The sequence below is a fragment of the Manis pentadactyla genome, chromosome 17 (assembly GCF_030020395.1).
Source record: "Manis pentadactyla isolate mManPen7 chromosome 17, mManPen7.hap1, whole genome shotgun sequence".
Taxonomy (NCBI): Eukaryota; Metazoa; Chordata; class Mammalia; order Pholidota; family Manidae; genus Manis; species Manis pentadactyla.
The window spans coordinates 63,198,277-63,211,290 of NC_080035.1; the positions used below are offsets into that span (position 1 = coordinate 63,198,277).

General features: G+C 40.6%; 1 protein-coding gene across 6 annotated transcripts in view; it reads left to right on the forward strand.

Moving 5' to 3' along the window:
* Window positions 1–13,014, forward strand: part of MYO16 (myosin XVI) — a 570,453-nt gene that overhangs the window by 281,722 nt on the left and 275,717 nt on the right. For all 6 annotated transcript variants that reach the window (XM_036893691.2, XM_057494602.1, XM_057494601.1 and 3 more), the window contains exons 13-14: window positions 7,771–7,898; window positions 12,759–12,864. In XM_036893691.2, coding sequence (XP_036749586.2) covers window positions 7,771–7,898; window positions 12,759–12,864 — 234 coding nt within the window. The remainder of the gene's footprint in view (window positions 1–7,770; window positions 7,899–12,758; window positions 12,865–13,014) is intronic.

The following is a 13,014-nucleotide window of genomic DNA, read 5'->3' on the forward strand; positions in this document are numbered from 1 at the left end:
TCATTATTTTTCAGTTTAAGAGAGAGACAGAATACCTGCTATTTAAAGTTAACTATTAATATATTGTTCCTGGCTTATATTTATAGTGTCACATTTGATTGCTAGAGTCAATAAGAATGTTGTGGTGGGACAAAAGCCAGTTTAAATAATTGAATACAAATATATACATGTATAACTACTATTTAAATGCTTATATAAACCTAGAGATCAAATCCTAAGGATTAGAGAAAATTTAGCCTCATTTATAGTGGGCATTTCTCATCATAGATATTGAGTCTCATAATGGAACAAAACTTGTTATTTTGTGGTTAGTGTGTTTTTATGGTGTTAACAGTATGGCAGTTTTATGGCTTCAAATAATATGTTGTATTTGCAGTTCTGTCAGAAATACATGCTAGTAGAGGAATGGAGAGAAACATTGAGATATATTTCTTTCTTAATTTAGGAATAAGATTTAATGCATTGAGATTTTTGCCAGAACAGTTCATTAAAAGTTAAAATGGTGAATTTGACATATAAATTGTATGTATTACCCCCAATATTCATCATTTCCAATAGACTCTGGCATAGAATGCAAGAGGAAAACAAATACATTCAGGTAGAATATGCACTAATGTAAAGCTTACAATAAAACTCCCCACTTTTTAGAGATCATCATGTGATTTTATAGTGGTGCTTTTGGAATTCATATCCATCATATAGAATCAGATAGTTTGTACTCCCTGGCCTATAAGCAATGACCCATAAAATTATTGATATTGAGGAGATACAAGCACTTAACTGTTGGTTGAATTTGTGGGCATCCTCTGTAGCAATATTAATACCTTGTGATTTTAAATCAGGTACTCATGTACCAAACCAAGTCCACATTTATCTCCTTGTCCTATAGGCACAAGAGAAACTTCCATTTCTTTTGTATGTCTATTAATTATAATTATTTGCATGTTTATCATTTTAAGTGATACATTTTGTCCACACAGTTTGGTTTCTTCCTGTGTTGATAGATTGAATAAAAGAAATAGCTAAAGCATTGATATGATCATATCTACAAAGATTACATAAACCAGTAGAATGATTTCTGTGTTGCACATTGAAAAAAAAAATCCACATGTACTGTGTCTTGCTTTTGTTAGCATTAACTGTGTTATATTAAGCCTTTGCATAATATTCATTTCTTATTTCTGGTAGGTCATTCATCACAGATGTGAAACACTGTCTGTGGCAAACTTCATTCTAGACTAATATGTATATGTACACGTAACAGCCAGCAGTCCTCGCCTCCAATGGCTGGCTGCCACGTGCCGGTCTGATGCTAACAGTCCCTGGGGTAAGGAAACTTGGCGGGCAGGAGGCAGGCAGCTCTAGATGAAGCATGACCAGTGGGGAAAAGGGTTGATTATTGTTCTGCCCACTGGTGGAAGGCGTTTAACATGTCAGCAGTAGGGGAGAAAGCGAAGTCAGAAAAAATAGCTGGATCTTTCTCCATGGGCTTTACAAAAACAGCAACCTTACAATCAGAGCAAGAGTAATTTACCAAACCAACAAACATTTATTGAGTCCATTAAACATAATACATTGTGTTAGATCATCAGGGATGCTAAGTAAGAGTCTCCTTGACCTTGAGGAGTGCATAGACATTCTAGAGACAATGCATATATAATGATGAGAAGCAAGCACACTTGCCTTGTAGCTGAGGACAGGGGCAGAGCTGTGTTGCGAGTGTGCAGTATTAGCGGGCAAGTCAGGAGGTTAGAGGGGAAGGAGTGGTGTCAGGTTAAGAAAGGCACAGCGTGGGAAATGGACGTGACTGACTGCGGCAAAGCGAAAAGAGCGGTTCATTCTGGGGAGCGTGGGTATTTGGAAGACGGTTGAGAGCCACATTTTGGAGATGAAAAAGTTTAAGATCGTTTAGAGGAAAGCACAGACCAATTTGATAAGAACAAGATATAGAAAAAGTTGAATAATTGAAAATCTGGTTTAGGCCTTAATTATAAAGCTGAGGTAGAGAGTTTGACTTTTACTTCTAGAAAATAAAAAATCACCGGAAAAGAAAAAAAGAAGTTGATACAGAAATGTTTATGAGCCTGTTACCATGGGTTTGAGAAGCAGAGGCATTTAGTCAACAAGACTAGTTAGCAGATCCTGAAATAATCCCAGAGCAAGAGTATCAGGGCCTGACCTGGGCCTATTGGTAGGAAGAAAGACATGGAATTAGTCTGTGAAAGACACTGGCAGCTACGCACAGAGCAATGTATTTGAGGCACAAATAAGAGGAGGTCAGCTGGAGACACAGGCTTTGCTCCTGTTAGTCTGGGAGAGTTAAGGTATCTATAGATAAAACAAATAAGAAAATGAAAGAAAAATTCATGAAGAAGAACCAGGTACAGGTGAATATATGGAGTTTTTTAGAGATCGAAATAATCTTACATCTATATTAGATGCAAAATTAGGGATAATGCACACAGATTTTTCATTGTGCAATTTCTAGGATTCACACCACATCTAAGAATGAGGTAGAAACATCATAGAAAATAATGAATATGGAGAATAAGGGGGGCGACAGTAACAGGGGAGATGGCAGCTCCTGAGGAGTTGGGCTGATGCGCTGGTGACGTGAGCAGAAAGGAGGGAGGCCTGCGTATCTGTGTCATTATGGAAACCAGCAAACGCGTGAATGTCATGAGAGTGAAAAACTCATGGGTACACAGGCGCTGGCTGCCTCACAGATGGTAATGGGACCCTCCCTGGATGTTCCCAGGTGTTACCTTTACTAGGGAGTTCGCAGCCAAAGACAGACCACCTTGGAATCCCAACATGCAAAATGTTGGCAAAAGTTAAGATCAAACACCTGGAGATAGTTTCTCAGGATCATATTTTCGAGTAGAGAACGTCACTAAAATGATTAGTGCCATGTTCTTGTCATTCTCTGATTTCGGTGAGATTAACTTTCCCTCCATGTAAAATGGCATCTAGTGTGGGCTGCTGGGCACAGGGCTTCATTCCATCAGATTTGCTCATTGTTGATCTTGCGTTCCCATCACCAGGCATGGTGTTCAGCCGTGGCTGTGGTGACCGCGTGGGGCTCATCAGCCGTGGGGCAGCAGGGCTGGGACGGAAGACCTGGCGCTGGGGAGGGCTTATAACACAGCAGGCATGCTGCACAGGGCTTTCTGGGTGGTGTTGCATTTAATTGCGAAAGGCAGCCCAATTGGCATAAGAATGATTATTTTCACTTTAGAGGTGAAAAAACTGAGATGTAAGGAGATTTAAGTTTTTTCTAAGTTCTCGATGAGTGGTAGAGACAGAATTTAAACCCAGGTCATGGAACCCTGGAGCAAATGCATGACAGGTTACTCTCAGTGGCACAAACATGGAGCCCAGAGGTTAATACGCTTTTAAAATTATATGTGATCCTTTGTAAAAACAAATCTACTTTTTTCCCAGAATAGTTCACCTATATGTAGTTATGAAGATAATGAGTAAGTCATCGAATCAGGCAACTAGAGAGACATAGTCATGCTCTAGTGAGAAGCCATCAGCCCGGGACAAGTCAGGCTGTTGCCCTCACAGAAGTTCCACAGGTCGCTGGACCCTGGAGCTGGGGGCCTGTGACTGGGCACCTCAAAAGCTATGGAACTACAGGGGGGCTTCAGAAATCAGAACACAGCAGGATTCTGCACCTCCTGGCAGATTATAGTGAGTATCATGCACAGCAGAAGAGAGGAAGCCCCTGATGCATGAACAAAGAGCTTATTCATCAGAACCACAGAATCCAGCGGAGAGAGATGACCATGGGGGGTGGGGGTGGTCTTGACGTCATCTCCTCCATGGGAGAAAGTAGAGTGCTTGAAATTTCCACCGACCAGAATCCTTGACCCCAAATGATGCAGAATAGGAGAGGATAAGGTGCAGAGGAGAGAGTGGGCCTGGGGGAAGGAGGTGGCTGGCCCTGAGGATACTGGCTGGACCAAATGAGAACATAACAGTAATGTTACTAACGAAGATGATCACAGTGACCACAGCCAGTGTGAACGTTACAAGGCTCGTCTGTCATTGAGCAAGCCAGGCTGCATAGGTGACAATCTTCAAAGTTCAGTAGAAATAACTAAATAGGAAATACATAATTATTTTATATTTGCATTGCTTATAAAGCATAGAATCAGCATCAAGCTAAGTATTACCAGATTATAGCAATGGAATATTCTATAACATAGACCCTAACACCACTTGAAAAGGGGATTTATGAGAGAAGGGAGCTGAGAAATGGTATTGGTTTGATTATTATGTAGAAACATGGAGACGCTCAAGATCCATGACCACATCTAATCTCTCCTGCTCAGCCTGCAGGGAGGATGTAACTCTGAACAGGCATAAAGACACAGAGCAGGAGCCCTCTGCCCTCCCGGGTGTCTTCTGTCTCACTTTGCTTATAACATCTAAGGAAGCCCTCAGCAGGATTTTGCAGATGGAGTTTAAGCATTTTGTCGAAACTTGATTAGGTCCATGTTGGACTTGTGCAGAAGTGAAATTGTGTTAGCTCAAGATTTCATAAAGAACAGAAATTTGTTCTTCAAGTAAAGAAAGCTGGGCTAAAACTCTCTAGTTGGCATATGACTTATAATGTCTCTATCACTCTCCTTAGTTACTTTAATATGCATTTTAATTATGGGATAATTAGAAATACAAAAAAGTATAATAAATAGACAAGTGTTTGCTCACCACCCATGTTTGTTTCTTGTCTCTTACAAAGCTATTTTAAATAGAAAAAGCCATACTTTCACATACACTCCTGAGACTGAGATGCAGCTTCAAAGATAAGAAAACACCATGTCCTAGCTTAAATGTGACGCTTATTTTCTGGGAAGTACAGAAAAAAAAGTGTGTTTCATTGCACGGTGTCTTGGGTCAGGTGGCGTGGTGTGCCGCCAGTAGGAGGCGCTGCTTCAGCCTGTCGCTTTTCATTAGCAGTGCTAACCAGTGTCCTGAGGGCGCTCTGCCGGCATCCAGGCTTTGGAATGCTGGCCATGTGTGTGTGCACATATGGTTACCTGCAGTCCCTGTGGTCCAGATGCGCATGATCCTCCTGACACGTGGTCACAGGTCACTAGCACACGTGACCATGCCTATGTCGTCCACCTCACTTCATCTCATCACACAGGTATTTTGTCATTTCACGTTAACCCAAGGAGGGTGAGTGCAGAGCAGTAAGATATTTTGAGAGAGAGAAGGAGAGACCACATTCACATAACTTTATTATAGTATATTGTTGTAATTTTTGTTTTATTGTTAGTTGTTAATCTCTTACTGTACCTAGTTTTATAGAGTAAACTTTATCATAGGTATGTATAAATAGGAGAAAAATAATATCATAGGGTTTGGAACTATCTGGTTTAAAGCATCTATTGGGGATCTTGGGACAGATGTTTTTCAGATAAGGGGGCACTACTGTATATATGCAATAAAAAATGAATATACCATTATTTTCTATAATAAGTCACTAAGAAGACATGTTAACTATATTGTTATAAAAAATCTTTAACCATTATGCTTTCAATATTTTCCATGCTTAAAGGTTCAGGTTTAGTTAACTTATTCTAAATGCCCTATAGTATTTTATCATAGTGAAACACAATCATATTTATTCGTTAATCCCTATACAGACTTTTAAATTATTGCTGCATTTTCTGTTCTACAAAGAGTGTCAAGAACTGTGTTGAGTGGGGGTTTTTTTGCTAATGTTTGGTAGTTTCTACAGAGGGCTTCCTAGTCAAACCTACCTTCTTATGTTTAGAAGATATTGCCAAATTGTTCTTCTAATTAGAGCAAAAACACTTGGTGTTGCAATGTGTTTTTCTAGCCCTGGCAAAAACTGCATTATGAGACCAGCTCAACCACTAAATAGCTATGTGGCCGTGGACCAGTCACTAACTTCTATCAGTTTCCTTATCTATAAAAAGGAAGATCTTTCTCGTACACTAATCAGAGGTTGCTAAGAGATTTGCATGAGTGAGTATAAGGTGCTGAGAAAGCAGCAGGCACTTAGCACGTTCAAGCTGTCATCATAAACTGGTGCAGACCAAGCCCCGGGGTTCTGTGGGCACCGCGGCACCTGCTGTTTGAAGGAGCACGTTCCTGCTTCCCAGAGTTCCTGCACCTTTTCTCATATGGGTTTGTCATTCATTTCCATTTATATTCTTTGCCCAATTTTCTATTTTATTCCAGTTTTTCTCTCTGATTTGTAAGAGGCATTTAAGAAATACTGACAATTTATTGACTGTATGCCCAGCTTATTCTCCTGTCTTTGCTCGACCTGTATTATTATATATATACCGGTTGGTGGTAGAGCAGAAGTTGTCTAATGTTGTGAGACTGAGCCATCATTCCCATTAACATTTGTGTTTGTGAGCCCTGTGTTCTTATTCCAGAATCATGAGAGTATGGTTCTGTATACTTGTTTAAGTAGGTTAAACCTTGCCATTTAAATTTGGGGCTTAAATTCATCTGGAATTAATTCATTTTTACATATGGCATAGAGAGATATCAATGTTTGCTTCCTTTACAATTTTATGGACACTATCTTTTGCTGCTGAGAAGTGATGTAGCCCCCATCAGACACCAAGTCCCACTCATGTGGGTTAGAGTTGAGTCCTTAGTCCATCCTATGATCTCTGTTTCTGGTCTCTCCACCAAGCCACAATGTTTAATGATTGTTGCTGTCTGAAGGTTTCTTGAGATGTATGGAAGATTGCAGAGAAACAGTACAAACAGTGTTTTTCCACAACCATTTTCAAATAATTTGCTGGCATGTTGCATCAACCTTAAATACACATGCTGTGTATTTCCTATAAACAAAGACTGTCACCAATGTGACCTCCACACACTCATCAAAAGCAGGACATTGCAGCTGATGCCCTGCTCCATCTCATCGTGAGGCCTCGTTCCCCACTGTCCCTGTAATGCCTGGAGAGCCATGGAGCCAGCTGCTGTCACGGGGCCACATAGCCACTGGCCACTGTCACGGGGGCCACGGAGCCACCAGGCTCCCTGTGTTCATCCTGCAGTGAGTCCTCCACCTTCTTCTGAACTTCCAACCCTGACACTTTGAAGCTGTAGGCTGGTCGTTTTATAAAATAAACATTAAGAAATTAAATTTGTCTGGTGTTTCTTCATGACTCAGAAATCTTCCTGTCACTTAGATTTTATTGGAATGTGACAGAATTCACTGGAAACTCAAAAGGACTAAAACTACCAGCACCGAATCACCATGGCGATCATCGTAAATCACTGTCTCTGAAATTAAGTTAATTTTTGTTTTCCTGAGAAATTTGTAAATCCATATGCATTTCAGTGGCAGCTGCCTTCTATCCAAATTAAAAAATCTTTTCTATCTTATGTTCCTGAAACTAAATGTCACAGAGAGAAACTGTATTTGATGTAAATTGCCAGAAATTGTATTTGATGAAAGTGGGTTTCAGCTTATTTCGTGGGCATCTGTTGTGCTGGATTTCTGTGATTTGCTCTTTTTCGGGACAGCAGGATAATGCAAAGCCTGTCGCCCGAGGAACCAAGGCCCCGTGTGTATCCACTTGACCCCCGTGAACACTTGGGAGGTGCAGAGAGGGGTGTGATTTTGCAAATGTTGGTATTACAGCTGAGATTCAAATCTGGAGATCCGTTTGGTTTTGTACGTTGGAAATTAGCGAGCGCACGGTGGGGAGGGTGCTGAGCTGAGACCGTTTCACAGAGACAGTGGTGCTGTGCCCTCTGCAGGTCTCGCAGCTGTACCTGCGCAGCTCCGGGCAGCCCCGCGGCTCTCTGCCCCCTCACATCTTCTCCTGCGCCGAGCGAGCCTTCCACCAGCTCTTCCAGCAGCAGCGGCCCCAGTGCTTCGTGCTCAGGTGAGCCCGGCCCTCACCACCCAGGCTCCGGTTTGCAGGGCGCTTGCCAGGAAAACTGTCCTCGGTTCTCCTGTTAATGTGGACTGGTCTTCTCAGCAGCTTGCAGCCCAGGATGCCTTTGCAATAAGTCCATTTGACGCCTTGCAGAGAGAAACATCTTTGTTATTAGAAATAGTCCTGAGTGTGGCTGAATCAAAACCCCAAACCTAACCTGGAACTCTATCCGTTTGGAAGATTTACAGCTTAGAACCAGACTGTTCTCACTTTCAGACCTTAGAATACATGGGGAAAGAGAGGCCCTGATATTGGTGAACCTGTAAATACAGTTCTCCAAAATGTGGTGCTGCCCAAAATACAAAATGCAAACAATTTCCTTGGGAATGTGGATTTTCAAACCCGCTTCTAGGTATTTAGCTTTCCTAATATTCACCAAATTTATATTTATATTTATATTTATATTATATATATATATATTTTTAATATATTATATATATATTATATTTTATATATTATATATATATTTTATAAATATAAATTAAATTTATATTTATATTTATATTTATATATATATATATACCTTTATATTCACCAAAATTATATACCCCAAAGGCTTTTTTTCATTGAAACCTAATAGTAACATTAGCTCAGAAATATCAAGATGCTCAGAGGATGGTTTACACTGAAGCAAAAATTCTTCACACTGATTTAAAAAAAAAATACCACAAGAAAAAGAGGTGAAATGTGATTATGTATTGATAGAGGATTAAAGAAATGTTTAGGTCTCAAATGTGATCTGCACTGAGAATTATGTTTTATGTTAGGAGAAGTCTCTACAGGAGGGGACTTTGATAAATACCTGGGGCTTTGCTTAAGCTATCACCTGTAGTGTTTGTTGAAAACAGAATGTGTAAATAAAGCATTGCACAGCTCACCAAAGTGAAACAGAAGAGGGTAAAGATGGAAAAACCTGGCTAGAATCCCAAAGACTTTTAAATAAGCACTTATTTATGTACTTCTGCATTATGGATTTCATGAAAAATTCCATGAAGGGTCAGACTGATGAGTTGCAAACTTTAGCATTCTGGTTTTCCAAACAGCATGCAAGTCTCCTTTTGCACACAAGCGTGCCCAAGATAAGAGGCACTGGGAGGGGAGGTGTCCCCATCCGTGTTTGAATTCAGCAACTATTTTTATCAGCTTAATCTATTGGGTTTTCAGGTCTTACTTTTACAAAAAGGAAAACATTTTTTAATTGTGGGGAGTGTGTAATAGTTTGAAAGTAGTAACTAATATTTATTGAAAGCTTGCTAAAGTTTTCAAGACCCTCCACTAGGGGTTTTCCATGTGTTATCTTATTTGTTACTCTTGTGACTTGATAAAACAGGCATTATTTGTATTAATAGCACCCTGTTGTTTCTCAGGTGACTGAGTATTAGAAGCATTAGCTAATTCGTCCAGGGTCTCATGGTTAGTAAATGGTGAACCTGGGATATGAGCCCCATGGTGTGAATCAGTAAGTGGTGATTCATTAATCCAGGGCCGGGTAGATGTTGTATGTGTGGTGTGAGCCCCATAGTCTGGCTTCCGAGCCTGAGCAGTGCTAGACCACTCTCACAGCCAGATACCAGGGCACAGCTAGCCTGCAGCCACCTGAGGGTGAAGAGGCTTTCACCAGCCCACCGGAGACTCCCCTAAAATTATGGTCACAAATCTGTGCATTGACCTAAATTGTTACTGAGTGCACTTAATTCTTATGACAGACATTGGTCCTTAACAAAGTTCTGAGGTGCCACTGAATTCCTATCCTTTGGCAATCTGCCCATTGCAGAGGTCACCATGTCTAGCAGGTTCTTTCAGTAAAGATGCCTATTTATCTTTGGTCCAGTGATTTCTCCATCTATTTGTTCATGGAATCATCTTTCCAGTAGGGCTTGTGAAGATTCTGCAGAACTAGTTTTCCTGGAACACTTATAAAGGCTAATAATGCCATGGATCAACCACTCAGTCTGAAAAAAAGAGGTTCTCATTCAAGTTTCAAAATAGAAAGAACAAACTTGTGATCACAACAGCTTATTATTTATTTTCTTCTGCTTTCAGGGTTGGTGTTTTAATGTAGCTTCTTTATGTTCTCATTGTGTTGGCTAAAATAAAGGCTTTCTCCATTGATACTAATGCATTAAAATTAGTAAATTTAGCATTCAACTAAATACATTGCTAAGATCATTTATTTAGTGTCTGCCGTGTCCCATAACAAGCATTTACAAAGAATAATTTAAAATTTGGAGATGAGAACTCCAATACTCTTGGAATAGAAGTACTGTAATTTAGGACTAGACCAGAAAATTTCATACTTTATTTTCAAATTTTAATTGTATTACTAATTTTGTTGGTGATTACCAGCCCCACTAACACACCAGGCTTCACTTGGAGGAACAGCTTTTAATAATTTGCAGATCTGTGCCCTGGGCTATTACTGAGAGTTGGGAGTCCACCATAATCTGTCTCACCTTGAATTACCTGAAGGCTTGACAAACGGTTTTAATTAACTGGCTGAGCATGTGTGAAGGATGTCCATTATCCTGACAATATAGTGAGCGAACCTAAATAAATGTTACATGCTAGCCATACAAATAACTTTGAAATAAACAGTATAGGCTCTGCCTCTGTCGTGTGCAGCCTTAATTGACGAGGCTGTTCACATAAGCTTCCAAATTCTTACAGATCCATGATCGGCACCACCAAAAATCCTGGGTCAGTTTCTGGTTTCGTTATGGACTTGGACTTTCAGATCAAGGAATGTTTCCTGAATGGTGAACTAGGAGTTTCAGTTTTAACCTGATATCCTATGGAGCCAAGCCTCTTACTCCATGTTTTCTTTGATTTTACTTCCGTGTATTTTACCCAAAGTTTAAATAAAATGTGGCCATTCTAAGATTGTATGAGATGGTTAAAATGCATGTGATTTTAGCAAGCTAAGAGAGTTGATCATTTCCCTGCCCCTGCCTGTAGCAATAGAGGGAACACAAAGGTGGGCAGGAGAGAGGGACGCATAGCCACCAGGTCACTCCATTTGCTCACATGCCTCTGCTTCTGCAGTCGGCGGAGACTGTCCACCTCCTTGGCCACTCTAGACTTGCCACCTGTTTCACGTTGTTCAAAAGATGCTCAGAGAACACTGCTGAATATTCAGTGCTGGATAAATGCTGCCCTCATTGTCCAGAAGTCAGCCCAGCCCACCTTACCCAGAAGTCCTCCCTAGTCTCCTCTAGGAGGTGTTCCTGCTCCTTTACGTGGGGTCAGTCCCTCACTGAGCCTGCTGTATTATAACCACACCTGTGTGTGGTTAGTGGTTACCTGAGGGCATCCCAGCAGAGGGCACAGGAAGCTGTGTCCTTCTGCCCCCAAAGCCTGATGTGGGCTCTGGCTTTTGGTACACCTCACTTAGCTTCATAGGAAAGATTGGGCATTATTTTAAAAGGGCAAATGGCATTTTCAAGATTCAGTGAGTGGATGCAAGCAAAATCTCCATAAAAGCAAGATTCATGAAATATCAAATTATTTTGCTGGGTAATGGAATGTTTGCAACAGCAAGTATAATTGTGGAAGTCACATCTCCGTCACGGAAGGCCTAGATTGTTTCTTTTCTATAATTAGAAGGTTAAAAGAAAAGGTCTTTGAACCTGGGGAAAAAAGCTCTTTATTTAGGGCAGGTCGTTGTCACCTGCTCTACTGGGACTTCGAGGGTGGTTGTTTTAGAAGTGGTTCAATGTTATGGTCAGCAGAGCTGTTGGGAATGGAAACATTTGGTAACCACTGGAGACTTGAATAAAAAGAATTAGATTCCATCTTCTTGTCTGGCAAATGCCCTTTCATCAAATTCATTAGAACAAATGTTCAAAGGATAAGTCTGAGAAAGTGCTAGTAAACAGACTTATATGTATTTTCAATATTTTGGCTGTCTGATGAATAAAGACCATTTATGGGTATTTCATCTGGATGCCATAGAAACATTTTATATCAGACCACTTTGGTACAGTGATTATTGTAAGGGGATTTTATTAACCCTGTATTATCTAGCATCAGGACTAGAAGGCAGCTGTTACTTGTAGGAATTAGGTAAGTTATGAAGTATGACTGGGAAATATCAAAAGTATTGTCATTATAAATAACAGTTTATAGTGCTCATTCCTCCATTAAAGGAAAATGAAAATATGGAATGTTGAATCTGACAGCAAACTCAGGGGGAAAACAGGCCATTTTCGGGTCTGCTGAGTGCCATGCACTTTACTCACCTACTCACGTCTGACCATCTTACCACCATTGTTTCGGTAGCTGCATGCTTGACGTGCACAGTGAAGCAAAGAGAAGGAAAGCTCAGAGAGATGTACTGACTTTTCTGAGGAAGATGTAATGTCCTTCCTGGAAGGCTCAGAAGGACTTGCAAGTCATGCAGCTTGAGGGCTCACGTGTGTCACCCTAGCGGGCCACCACTTGGGTCCCCCTCACACACTTTCACTTACAAAGCTGAGGACGAGGGGAGAGTGTCCTTCCTGCTGCCTGACCTCTCTACCATAGGCCACCTATGCCACGTGGTTCTACTTGGTCGGATAATGGATGGAGGCAGTTCTATCACATTCATCTGTGGTCCCAGGATCCAAAACACCACAGGACATGTGACATAGTGTGTGTACCAAATATTTTGGATGAATGAATCCCATGGCAGAGTTAAATGGTACCATCAGCTCATTAGAAGCTGTTACAGCATCCCCTCACCATCTTTGTGTCTAGGAATTTTCTCTGGTTATTAAGTTTTTATGACATTGTCCAAAATAATAAATTTATGTTCTCTCTTTCTTTTAGTGGAGAAAGAGGATCCGGAAAGTCTGAAGCCAGCAAACAAATCATGCAACACCTAACCTGTAGGTCTGGCTCCAGCAGGCCTATATTTGATTCCAAATTTAAACATGTAAGTTTTCTGTTGGGGTTGGAGAATATGTTGAACCGAGAAAAATGTAATTTACAAATAAAGGGGGACATCATAATAAACCATATGTTTGACCATAAGTGGGTCAAAATTTGTGGAAATAAAGAAAAAAAGCTAGAGGCCTGTTCAAGC